The sequence below is a fragment of the Salmo salar genome, chromosome ssa11 (genome assembly GCF_905237065.1).
Source record: "Salmo salar chromosome ssa11, Ssal_v3.1, whole genome shotgun sequence".
In the NCBI taxonomy this organism is placed as follows: Eukaryota; Metazoa; Chordata; class Actinopteri; order Salmoniformes; family Salmonidae; genus Salmo; species Salmo salar.
The window spans coordinates 106,334,072-106,348,362 of NC_059452.1; the positions used below are offsets into that span (position 1 = coordinate 106,334,072).

General features: G+C 42.1%; 1 protein-coding gene across 1 annotated transcript in view; it reads right to left on the reverse strand.

The window, feature by feature from the left end:
* The window catches only part of LOC106563906 (cell adhesion molecule 2), a 678,742-nt gene that overhangs the window by 244,845 nt on the left and 419,606 nt on the right, over positions 1-14,291 (reverse strand). Inside the window, exon 2 of the mRNA XM_014129855.2 lies at positions 12,034-12,060. Coding sequence (XP_013985330.2) covers positions 12,034-12,060 — 27 coding nt within the window. The remainder of the gene's footprint in view (positions 1-12,033; positions 12,061-14,291) is intronic.

Consider the following 14,291-nt stretch of genomic DNA (forward strand, 5'->3'; position numbering starts at 1 on the left):
TTAATAAGTTACGACAAACAACATATATATATATATATATATATATAATGAGAACTTTATTCTATTACTCAACAATATGAAAGCAGATCAAATTAAATGGAATAATCTTCTCATAAATCTTACAGGTAGAATAAACCTCTTCAGAATGGCATGGCTGCCAAAGTTTTTATCCCAATTACTTCACTGAAGAAATTCTTTAAAAAAAAAACTTTATAAAACTTATAGAATTGGGTGGGGGTGGTTTTAACATTCCAGACTTAGAATTGTATCAATACGCCACTCAAGTCTTTTACTTGAGACATATTATTAAATGCACTAACGAGGAACAATGGGGTACATATTGAAGATGTGCACGCTCACCCCCAGAATCTTTTCACAATTCTATTTTCAAAGGATAAAGCTAGGAACATTTTCAACTTCATAGTTGAGAACACCATAACAATACAGAAGATAATAAGATGGATTCTACAAGAACCAATATCCCTTCCTACAAAAACAGAACCCTATGAAACAATCCTTGGATAGCTTTTCAGAATTCACTGATAAATTGATCCACATGGAGAACTAAAGGCATAGAAACCGTAAATGAAGCCGTAATAGGAAAAAAAAATCAATTTTGGACTGACCAATGTAGATATTTTCAAAATCATGCAACTTAAAAGTTTCATATCACAAAATATATATTTGAAATCTTTTGGACTTACAGAGTAATCTAGAGGGAATCTTATTTGCGTTAGAAAAGGATGTTCATATGATAGGTAAGATATACAAAATCTTGCAGAGAGCCAGTAGCCTACAGGCTTTTTGAGGAACTACTCTGGTCCTGTCTGACAGGTGGTAGACTATTCCTCTCCTCAAACTAGGCTGTGGAGCTACTCTGGTCCTGTCTGACAGGTGGTAGACTATTCCTCTCCTCAAACTAGGCTGTGGAGCTCCTCTGGTCCTGTCTGACAGGTGGTAGACTATTCCCCTCCTCAAACTAGGCTGTGGAGCTCATATGGTCCTGTCTGACAGGTGGTAGACTATTCCTCTCCTCAAACTAGGCTGTGGAGCTACTCTGGTCCTGTCTGACAGGTGGTAGACTATTCCTCTCCTCAAACTAGGCTGTGGAGCTCCTCTGGTCCTGTCTGACAGGTGGTAGACTATTCCTCTCCTCAAACTAGGCTGTGGAGCTACTCTGGTCCTGTCTGACAGGTGGTAGACTATTCCTCTCCTCGAACTAGGCCGTGGAGCTACTCTGGTCCTGTCTGACAGGGGGTAGACTATTCCTCTCCTCGAACTAGGCTGTGGAGCTCCTCTGGTCCTGTCTGACAGGTGGAGAGAAACAAAATGGTGCAGAGTGACGTGGGTGTTGGAGATGAGGGCGTGAGCAGGTGGGTCTGGGCAGGGGTGATGTCATTGCCGTCTGTGTGTGTATGTATGCTGTCGTCTGTATGCTGTCGTCTGTATGCTGTCGTCTGTATGCTGTCGTCTGTATGCTGTCGTCTGTATGCTGTCATCTGTATGCTGTCGTCTGTATGCTGTCGTCTTTATGCTGTCGTCTGTATGCTGTCGTCTTCATGCTGTCGTCTGTACGCGTCTCTATGCTGTCATCTTTATGCTGTTGTCTGCATGCTGTCGCCTGTATGCTGTCGTCTCTATGCTGTCATCTTTATGCTGTCATCTTTATGCTATCACATGTATGCTGTTGTTTGTATGCTGTCGTCTGTGTGCGTCTGTATGCTGTCGTCTGTATGCTGTCATCTTTATGCTGTCATCTGTATGCCGTCGCCTCTATGCTGTCATCTGTATGCTGTCGTCTCTATGCTGTTGTACATATGCTGTATTATTTACTTAACAAGGTAGGCAAGTTCAGAACAAGTTCTCATTTACAACTGCAACCTGGCCAAGATAAAGCAAAGCAGTGCGACACAAACAACAACACAGAGTTACACATGGAATAAACAAGCGTACAGTCAATAACACAATAGAAAAGTCTATATACAGTGTGTGAAAATGAAGTATGATTAGGGAGGTAAGGCAATAAATAGGCCATAGTGACGAAATAATTACAATTTAGCAAATAAACACTGGAGTGATAGATGTGCAGAAGATGAAAGTGCAAGTAGAGATACTGGGGTGCAAAGGAGCAAAAGAATATATAAATAAAATAAATAACAATATGGGGATGAGGTGGGCTATTTACAGATGGGCTATGTAAAGGTGCAATGATCTGTGAGCTGCTCTGACAGCTGATGCTTAAACTTAGTGACGGAGATATTAGTCTCCAGCTTCAGTGATTTTTGCAATTTGTTCCATTCTTTTGCAGCAGAGAACTGAAAGGAAAGGTGGCCAAAGGAGGAATTGGCTTTGGGGGTGACCAGTGAAATATACCTGCTGGAGCGCGTGCTACGGGTGGGTGCTGCTATGGTGACGAGTGAGCTGAGAAAAGGCGGGGCTTTACCTAGCAAAGACTTATAGATGACCTGGAGCCAGTGGGTTTGGCGACGAATATGAAGCGAGGGTTAGCCAACAAGAGCATACAGGTCGCAGTGGTGGGTAGTATATGGGGCTTTGGTGACAAAACGGATGGCACTGTGATAGACTGCATCCAATTTGCTGAGTAGAGTGTTGGAGGCTATTTTGTAAATGACATCGCCGAAGTCAAGGATCGGTAGGATAGTCTGTTTTACAAGGGCATGTTTGGTAGCATGAGCGAAGGATGCTTTGTTGCGAAATAGGAAGCCGATTCTAGATATTAATTTTGGATTGGAGATGCTTAATATGAGTCTGGAAGGAGAGTTTACAGTCTAACCAGACACCTAGGTATTTGTAGTTGTCCACATATTCTAAGTCAGAACCGTCCAGAGTAGTGATGCTGGACAGGCGGGCAGGTGCGGGCAGTGATCGGTTGAAGAGCATGCATTTAGTTTTACTTGAATTTAAGAGCAGTTGGAGGCCACGGAAGGAGAGTTGAATGGTATTGAAGCTCGTCTGGAGGGTTGTTAACACAGTGTCCAAAGAAGGGCCAGAAGTATACAGAATGGTGTCGTCTGCGTCGAGGTGGATCTGAGAATCACCAGCAGCAAGAGCGACCTCATTGACGTATACAGAGAAAAGAGTGGGCCCGAGAATTGAACCCTGTGGCACCCCCATAGAGACTGCCAGAGGTCCGGACTACAGGCCCTCCGATTTGACACTCTGAACTCTATCGGAGAATTAGTTGGTGAACCAGGCGAGGCAGTCATTTGAGAAACCAAGGCTGTTGAGTCTGCTGATAAGAATGCGGTGATTGACAGAGTCGAAAGCCTTGGCCAGGTCGATGAATACGGCTGCACAGTATTGTCTTTTGTCGATGGCGGTTATGATATCGTTTAGGACCTTGAGCGTGGCTGAGGTGCACCCATGACCAGCTCGGAAACCAGATTGCATAGCGGAGAAGGTAAGGTGGGATTCGAAATGGTCGGTGATCTGTTTGCTTACTTGGCTTTCGAATACCTTAGAAAAGCAGGGTAGGATAGATATAGATCTGTAACAGTTTGGGTCAAGAGTGTCTCCCCCTTTGAAGAGGGGGATGACCGCGGCAGCTTTCCAATCTTTGGGGATCTCAGACGATACGAAAGAGAGGTTGAACAATCTAGTAATAGGGGTTGCAACAATTGCGGCGGATAATTTTAGAAAGAGAGGGTCCAGATTGTCTAGCCCAGATGATTTGTAGGGGTCTAGATATTGCAGCTCTTTCAGAACATCAGCTATCTGGATTTGGGTGAAGGAGAAATGGGGGGGGGGGCTTGGGCAAGTTGCTGTGGGTGTGAGGAGCTGTTGACCGGGGTTGGGGTAGCCAGGTGGAAAGCATGGCCAGCCGTAGAAAAATGCTTATTGAAATTCTCGGCTATCGTAGATTTATAGGTGGCGACACTGCTTCCTAGCCTCAGTGCAGTGGGCAACTGGAAGGAGGTGCTCTTATTCTCCATGGACTTTAAAGTGTCCAATAACTTTTTAGATGGACATTTCTGTCCTAACTGCCTGTATATATTGGTTCCTAACTTCCCTGATAAGTTGCATATCGCGGGGGCTATTCGATGCTAATGCGGTACGCCACAGGATGTTTTTGTGCTGGTCAAGGGCAATCAGGTCTGGAGTGAACCAAGGGCTATATCTGTTCCTAGTTCTAAATTCTTTGAACGGGGCATGCATATTTAAGATGGTGAGGACAGCACTTTTAAAGAGTAACCAGGTATCCTCTACTGACGGAATGGGGTCAGTATCTATTGGAAGCAGTTATAGTTGAATGGGTTCTGTTATGTTATCAAGCCGAGTTCCCATGTTGTGTGTATGTACCATCATGTTGTGTGTATGTACCATCATGTTGTGTGTATGTACAGACATGTTGTGTGTATGTACCATCATGTTGTGTGTATGTACCATCATGTTGTGTGTATGTACCATCATGTTGTATGTACCATCATGTTGTGTGTATGTACCGACATGTTGTGTGTATGTACCATCATGTTGTGTGTATGTACCATCATGTTGTGTGTATGTACCATCATGTTGTGTGTATGTACCATCATGTTGTGTGTATGTACCATCATGTTGTGTGTATGTACCATCATATTGTGTGTATGTACCATCATGTTGTATGTACCATCATGTTGTGTGTATGTACCGACATGTTGTGTGTATGTACCATCATGTTGTGTGTATGTACCATCATGTTGTGTGTATGTACCATCATGTTGTGTGTATGTACCATCATGTTGTGTGTATGTACCATCATGTTGTGTGTATGTACCATCATATTGTGTGTATGTACCATCATGTTGTATGTACCATCATGTTGTGTGTATGTACCGACATGTTGTGTGTATGTACCATCATGTTGTGTGTATGTACCATCATGTTGTGTGTATGTACAGACATGTTGTGTGTATGTACCATCATGTTGTGTGTATGTACCATCATGTTGTGTGTATGTACCATCATGTTGTGTGTATGTACTGACATGTATCTGTAACTGATTGACACTATATGTGAATGTTTTTAAATGTATGTAAATTGTATGTAAGTATTTTGTCTGTAAGGTATTTTTCATTATGTGTCAGACCCCAGTAAGATTAGTAAGACTAATGTTTTATAGATTATATAGACTAATGTCTTATAGATTATATAGACTAATGTCTTATAGATTATATAGACTAATGTCTTATATATTATATAGACTAATGTCTTATATATTATATAGACTAATGTCTTACTAATGAGGATCCTGATACAATAAAATAATTATACAAAAAAATGGCACCCTATTCCCTATATAGTGCACTACTTTAGACCAGAGTCCTATGGCACCCTATTCCCTATATAGTGCACTACTTTAGACCAGGGTCCTATGGCACCCTATTCCCTATATAGTGCACTACTTTAGACCAGAGCCCTATGGCACTCTATTCCCTATATAGTGCACTACTATAGACCAGAGCCCTATGGCACCCTATTCCCTATATAGTGCACTACTTTAGACCAGAGTCCTATGGCACCCTATTCCCTATATAGTGCACTTCCTTATAATTCTATATACTGTAGCTCTGGTCTAAAGTAGTGCACTATATAGGGAATAGGGTGCCATTTGAGAAACATTCTCTGTTAGTCCATAGGGCCCTATTAGGGGCTTAGAGGACGATGGTCGAAAATAGTGCCCTATAAAGGGAATAGGGTGCCATTTGGGACGGTTATTCTGTTGGTCTACTAGATATGTATTTAGCAGACTAATTGCATTATTAAACAAGAGTTTTACAGCTCGATAGAACACCAACACGTCAAAGACTGACTATAACACTTAGCCATGGAGCTATACAAACAGCACTACAGGGAATACTGTAAAGTGCATGTTGAAGCATAAACTAGGATACTGATAGAGGTCTCTAGGTGTGTGGGAATACTAGGATACTGATAGCAGTCTCTAGGTGTGGGGAATACTAGGATACTGATAGCAGTCTCTAGGTGTGGGGGGTATACTAGGATACTGATAGCAGTCTCTAGGTGTGGGGAATACTAGGATACTGATAGAGGTCTCTAGGTGTGGGGTATACTAGGATACTGATAGCAGTCTCTAGGTGTGGGGAATACTAGGATACTGATAGCAGTCTCTAGGTGTGGGGGATACTAGGATACTGATAGCAGTCTCTAGGTGTGGGGAATACTAGGATACTGATAGCAGTCTCTAGGTGTGGGGGGTATACTGGGATACTGATAGCAGTCTCTAGGTGTGGGGAATACTAGGATACTGATAGCAGTCTCTAGGTGTGGGGAATACTAGGATACTGATAGCAGTCTCTAGGTGTGGGGGTATACTAGGATACTGATAGCAGTCTCTAGGTGTGGGGAATACTAGGATACTGATAGAGGTCTCTAGGTGTGGGGAATACTAGGATACTGATAGCAGTCTCTAGGTGTGTGGTATACTAGGATACTGATAGCAGTCTCTAGGTGTGGGGAATACTAGGATACTGATAGCAGTCTCTAGGTGTGGGGGGTATACTAGGATACTGATAGCAGTCTCTAGGTGTGGGGAATACTAGGATACTGATAGCAGTCTCTAGGTGTGTGGTATACTAGGATACTGATAGCAGTATCTAGGTGTGGGGGGAATACTAGGATACTGATAGCAGTCTCTAGGTGTGGGGTATACTAGGATACTGATAGAGGTCTCTAGGTGTGGGGAATACTAGGATACTGATAGCAGTCTCTAGGTGTGGGGGGTATACTAGGATACTGATAGCAGTCTCTAGGTGTGGGGAATACTAGGATACTGATAGCAGTCTCTAGGTGTGGGGGTATACTAGGATACTGATAGCAGTCTCTAGGTGTGGGGGAATACTAGGATACTGATAGCAGTCTCTAGGTGTGGGGGATACTAGGATACTGATAGCAGTCTCTATGTGTGGGGGGGTATACTGGGATACTGATAGCAGTCTCTAGGTGGGGGGTATACTAGGATACTGATAGCAGTCTCTAGGTGTGGGGAATACTAGGATACTGATAGCAGTCTCTAGGTGTGGGGAATACTAGGATACTGATAGCAGTCTCTAGGTGTGGGGGTATACTAGGATACTGATAGCAGTCTCTAGGTGTGGGGGGTATACTAGGATACTGATAGCAGTCTCTAGGTGTGGGGAATACTAGGATACTGATAGCAGTCTCTAGGTGTGGGGGGTATACTAGGATACTGATAGCAGTCTCTAGGTGTGGGGGTATACTAGGATACTGATAGCAGTCTCTAGGTGTGGGGGAATACTAGGATACTGATAGCAGTCTCTAGGTGTGGGGGTATACTAGGATACTGATAGCAGTCTCTAGGTGTGGGGGGGTATACTAGGATACTGATAGCAGTCTCTAGGTGTGGGGGGTATACTAGGATACTGATAGCAGTCTCTAGGTGTGGGGGTATACTAGGATACTGATAGCAGTCTCTAGGTGTGGGGGAATACTAGGATACTGATAGTAGTCTCTAGGTGTGGGGGGTATACTAGCATACTGATAGCAGTCTCTAGGTGTGGGGTATACTAGGATACTGATAGCAGTCTCTAGGTGTGTGGTATACTAGGATACTGATAGCAGTCTCTAGGTGTGGGGGGTATACTAGGATACTGATAGCAGTCTCTAGGTGTGGGGGTATACTAGGATACTGATAGCAGTCTCTAGGTGTGGGGAATACTAGGATACTGATAGCAGTCTCTAGGTGTGTGGGGTATACTAGGATACTGATAGCAGTCTCTAGGTGTGTGGTTGTACTGTAGACCACACTATCTACCAAGACAGTTTTCATCTATATTCTTCGTAGCTGTCTATATATCACCATAAACCGATGCTGACACTAAGACTGCGCTCAATGAACTGTATACGGCCATAAGCAAACAGGAAAACTCTCATCCAGAGGCGGCGCTCCTAGTGTCTGGGACTTCAATGCAGAGAAACTTCAATCTGTTTTACCTCATTTCTACCCACATGTTGAATGTGTAACCAGAGGGAAAGAAACTCTAACCCACCTTTACTCCACACACAGAGACGCGTACAAAGCTCTCCCTCGCCCTCCATTTGGCAAATCTGACCATAATTCTATCCTCCTGATTCCTGCTTACAAGCAAAAACTAAAGCAGGAAGCACCAGTGACTCGGTTAATAAAAAAGTGGTCAGATGAAGCAAATACTAAGCTACAGGACTGTTTTGCTAGCACAGACTGGAATATGTTCCGGGATTCCTCCGATGGCATTGAGGAGTACACCACATCAGTCACTGGCTTCATCAATAAGTGCAACGATGACGTCATCCCCACAGTGAACGTACGTACATACCCCAACCAGAAGCCATGGATTACAGGCAACATCCACACTGAGATAAAGGGTAGAGCTGCCACTTTCAAGGAGCGGGACTCTAACCCGGAAGCTTTTAAGAAATCCCGCTATGCCCTCTGATGAACCATCAAACAGGCAAAGAGTGCAGGACTAAGATGGAATCGTAAAACAACGGCTCCGACGCCCGTTGGATGTAGCAGGGCTTGCAAACTATTACAGACCACAAAGGGAAGCACAACCACGAGCTGCCCAGAGACACGAGCCTACCAGTCGAGCTAAACTACTTCTATGCTCGCTTCGAGGCAAATAACACTGAAACATGCATGAGGGCACCAGCTGTTCCGAAAGACTGTGTGATCACACTCTCCGTAGCCGATGTGAATAAGACCTCTTTAAACAGGTCAACATTCATAAGGCCACAGCGCCAGACGGATTACCAGTACTCCGAGCATGCGCTGACCACCTGGCAAGTGTCTTCTCTTCACTGACATTATCAACCTCTCCCTGTCTGAGTCTGTAATACCAAAATGTTTCAAGCAGACCACCATAGTCCCTGTGCTCAAGAACACTAAGGTAACCTGCCTAAATGACTACCGACCCGTAGCACTCATGTCTGTAGCCATGAAGTGCTTTGAAAGGCTGGCCATGGCTCACATCAACACCATTATCCCAGAAACCCTAGACCCACTCCAATTTGCATACTGTCCCAACAGACCCACAGATGATGCAATCTCTATTACACTCCACACTGCCCTTTCACACCTGGACAAAAGGAACACCTATGTGAGAATGCTATTCATTGACTCCAGCTCAGCGTTCAACACCACAAGGCCCTCAAAGCTCATCACTAAGCTAAGGACCCTGGGGCTAAACACATCCCTCTGCAACTGGATCCTGGACCTCCTGACTGGAGGTAAGGGTAAGGGTAGGTAACAGGAGGTAAGGGGAGGTAACAACACATCCGCCACTCTGATCCTCATCACGTGGGCCCCTCAGGGGTGAATGCTTAGTCCCCTCCTGTACTCCCTGTTCACTCATGACTGCACGGCCAGGCACGACTCCAACACCATCATTAAGTTTTCTGATGACACAACAGGGGTAGTAGGCCTGATCACTGACAACGACGAGACAGCCTATAGGGAGGAGGTCAGAGACCTGGCCTTGTGGTGCCAGGACAACAACCTCTCCCTCAACGTGATCAAGACAAAGGAGATGATTGTGGACTACAGGAAAAGGAGTACATGAGCACGCCCCCCTTATCATCGACGGGGCTGCAGTGGAGCAGGTTGAGAGCTTCAAGTTCCTTGGTGTCCACATCACCAACAAACTCACATGGTCCAAGCACACCAAGACAGTCGTGAAGAGGGCACGACAAAACCTATTGCCCCTCAGGAGACTGAAAAGATTTGGCATGGGCCCTCAGATCCTCAAAAGGTTCTACAGCTGCACCATCGAGAGCATCCTGACTGGTTGCATCACTGCCTGGTATGGCAACTGCTCGGCCTCCGACCGCAAGGCACTACAGAGGGTAGAGCATCCGGCCCAGTACATTTGGGCTCCCGAGTGGTGCAGTGGTCTAAGGCACTGCATCTCAGTGCAAGAGACATCACTACAATCTCTGGATCGAATCCAGGCTGTATCACATCCGGCTGTGATTGGGAGTCCCATTGGGCGGCACACAATTGGCTCAGCGTCGTCCGTGTTTGGCCGGGGTAGGCTGTCATTGTAAATAAGAATTAGTTCTTAACTGACTTGCCTAGTTAAATAAAGGTCAAATAGACTTCTCTCTGCGGTCATTGTTGGTTAGGGGCTTAGGGGCTTGTACGTAAGCATTTCACTGTAAGGTCTACAGCTGTTGTATTTGGCGCATGTGACAAATACATACATATATTTTTGATTTAATATGAAAATTCTTCAGGCTCATTTACGGACTGCCTCTCCTTCCTGTTAGTGATGTCACATGTTAGATCTGTCAAAAGTGTCATATGAGCTATAAATAGTCACCATCTTGTTTCTCACTGCTCTAGGAATCACACAAACTGCACACGCTTACACACTGGGGTCCTGCTATCATTACTCTCATACGTCACTATAGGAAATCCATTCCTTCCTTAATAGGAGAATAGACAGTCTGTAGATCACCGAGACAAGTACAAGTCCTCTCCACTCACTCAATTGTTTAATGACTGTGTGTGTTTGTTTGTTTGTGTGTGTGTGTGTGTGTGTGTGTGTGTGTGTGTGTGTGTTCTCCTCTCTGATTGAAGGTATTGGAGGAAAAGGCCTGTCTGGAATTATGCTGATCAGAGAACTTATACTGTCTCCCGAGTGGTGCAGCAAAAGTCACTGCATCTCAGTGCTAGTGGCATCACTACAGACCCTGGTTCGATTCCAGGCTGTATCACGAACGGCCGTGATTGGGAGTCCCATAGGGCAATGCACAACTGGTCCAGTGTCCTCCGGGTTAGGGTTTGGCCAGGGGGTAGGACGTCATTGTAAATAAGATGTTGTTCTTAACTAACTTGCCTAGTTAAATAAAGGTTAAATACTTTTTTTTTTTTATTAAAACATTCTCCAGCAACAGCACTACATCAATGTGTGGGTTATCCCTCTCTCTCTCATTGTTTGTGTGTGTGTGTGTGTGTGTGTGTCTCAGATATTTCTCCAAGGAAGCCAACGTTTCACCCCACATGGGAGAGAATATACTTGCATACAACCACCTACGTTAGTGACAATACAATACAAAATGCTAATACAGCAATATTAATACCATTGCCATCTACCCACAAAACAACATAACCACTGACTACTCACGACAGACTAGAGAATATAACTAACAACGCAGCATTCTGCAGGGCAAATAATAAAACTACAAACTATGCATGAACAGCCACTAACCAACCAAAGTAACGTCTAACATACATTAGTAACTATAGTAACTAGTATAGAAGACTTCTATAACATCTAACATACATTAGTAACTATAGTAACTAGTATAGAATACTTCTAGAACAGCTAATGTATATTAGTAACTATAGTAACTAGTATAGACGACTTCTAGAACAGCTAATGTATATTAGTAACTATAGTAACTAGTATAGACGACTTCTAGAACAGCTAATGTATATTAGTAACTATAGTAACTAGTATAGGAGACTTCTATAACAGCTAATGTATATTAGTAACTATAGTAACTAGTATAGAAGACTTCTAGAACAGCTAATGTATATTAGTAACTATAGTAACTAGTATAGAAGACTTCTAGAACAGCTAATGTATATTAGGAACTATATTAACTAGTATAGACGACTTCTATAACATCTAACATACATTAGTAACTATAGTAACTAGTATAGAAGACTTCTAGAACAACTAATGTATATTAGTAACTATAGTAACTAGTATAGAAGACTTCTAGAACAGCTAACATACATTAGTAACTATAGTAACTAGTATAGAATACTTCCATAACAGCTAACATACATTAGTAACTATAGTAACTAGAATAGGAGACTTCTAGAACAGCTAATGTATATTAGGAACTACAGTAACTAGTATAGACGACTTCTAGAACAGCTAATGTATATTAGGAACTACAGTAACTAGTATAGACGACTTCTAGAACAGCTAATGTATACAAGGTACTATAGAGAAAGTACAGCAGAACAGCTAAAGCGGAGGAGGAGACAACCCACCAACTCACCTCTCAATGTGCTTTTCTGTGCCGTCACTGCAGGAGCCGCCAACAAAAGCAAAGAAGAAGAAATTGAGGTGGATGAAGAGGAGGAGATGGAGAGGATGAGGAAAGAGGAAAACAGAAAAGAAAAGAAGGAAAGAGAGAAAGACAGGAGAGAACAATAGATTAAATCAACGTGTCTCGAGGAAAGACAGCATGACCAGGACGTTCCAGAGATATGAGTTGATGCTACTCTATAGCGAATCCTGAAGGTCCAACAGCAGTCAACAGCAGAACCTACTGACGGAGTCGCCAGGTGTTGGGTTAAGGTTTCTACACCGTCTTGATATAAATACTGTTGTTATAGTTAGATAAAATGTAGAAATTATTAAGGATTTCCTGACAAGTGGACTTGCATAGGCAAAACAATAGTTTTATTGTTGTTTTATTTAATGTTTCTACAGCAACCATACATTCTCTGAGTTTATTAATTAACAAGAGAAACAAAGTTGTCAAAATATATAAAAAAAGGTTTTCTTACTAAAGATAACGTTTCTTAGTAAGAATGATTTATTCTTAGAAAACATTTTCTATAAGAAAAACGCAGGCCTCGCTTTCTTGCCTACTGCCACATTTTTTATTTTTTTATTCATGTAGGCTACATTGTCCTGCAAAATCATCCTCATATCCTACATTTGACCACCTTAAACATGCACGCCCCTCCGACATTAAATAGATTGCAGATCTAGTGTCGTGTTACTACCGTACCTCCTGAATCACGACTGATTACCCGCATGACTAACTCTCTCCTGGCGCCAATTAGACACACACTTACTTCACTGCCAATCAAGACTATTATACCGTAGCTCTTCCACTTGCATTGTTAAGGCAACAGATCGTCTTGAAGTCAGACTGTAAAAGATTAATGTGTTTGGGTTTGTGTAGTCAGGGATGAGCCCCCCCCCAAAAAAAAAAACAAAAAAAAGATGACTGTATCAAACAAAACAAAAAATATATATGTATTTTGTAGTTAAAAATACATTTGCAAGTAGTTGGGCAAACAGCAACGTCATGCTCAGCAATGGTTAGATACGTTATCTACCCTTAGTTTTTGAGGGTGGTGCTCAATTAGAATAATATTCAGCATGCTATGCAATTCTTCATTTTTAAATAGACTTTTGTATTTAGTTAATTTAGCAGACACTCTTATCACACCATAGTGCCCTCAGACTTTGTAAGGTGAGGGGTCCACAAAGTTGTGAACAGCTTTTAAAGAAATGGTACAGAAAAGTATTTTGAAAATCTAAATTACAGTTTCTGAAAATATCTTGTTCTAAAATACATTGGAGTGTTGTTCAGACCAGTGTAATACAACATACTCAAAAGTAATTAAAATACAATACATTAAATACATTTCAAATACATGTAACACAAATGCTGCCCATATGCATGTAGTGTAGAGAACAACCTAACAATATATAATTAGTAATATATAGATTGGAGAAAAAACAACAATGTAAAAAAGCTTTTTCCCTTGTTGTAAATTATCAAAGTAAAACTTGGAAAAGTCTCACCCCATCTATCTATCTATCTATCTATCTATCTATCTATCTATCTATCTATCTATCTATCTATCTATCTATCTATCTATCTATCTATCTATCTATCTATCTATCTATCTATCTATCTATCTATCTATCTATCTATCTATCTATCTATCTATCTATCTATCTATCTATCTATCTATCTATCTATCATCTATCTATCTATCTATCTATCTATCTATCTATCTATCTATCTATCTATCTATCTATCTATCTATCTATCTATCTATCTATCTATCTATCTATCTATCTATCTATCTATCTATCTATCTATCTATCTATCTATCTATCTATCTATCTATCTATCTATCATCTATCTATCTATCATCTATCTATCTATCATCTATCTATCTATCTATCATCTATCTATCTATCATCTATCTATCTATCCATCCCCCTCTCTCTCTCTCTCTCTCTCTCTCTCTCTCTCTCTATCCATCTATCTATCTCTCCCTCTCTATCTACCTCTCTCTCTCTCTCTCTCTCTCTCTCTCTCTCTCTCTCTCTCTCATATCCTCTGGAACAGACAGAAAAGTGGTCTTATAAAACATCAGTCAATATTAACCCTTATCTTATTTTCAGTCTCATAATGAAAGTTGTACATTCTTGGCTATCTTCACGAACCCTGGCTAACAACTTGAATCAGCAATACCAAATTGGGTTTAATTATTTATTTACTAA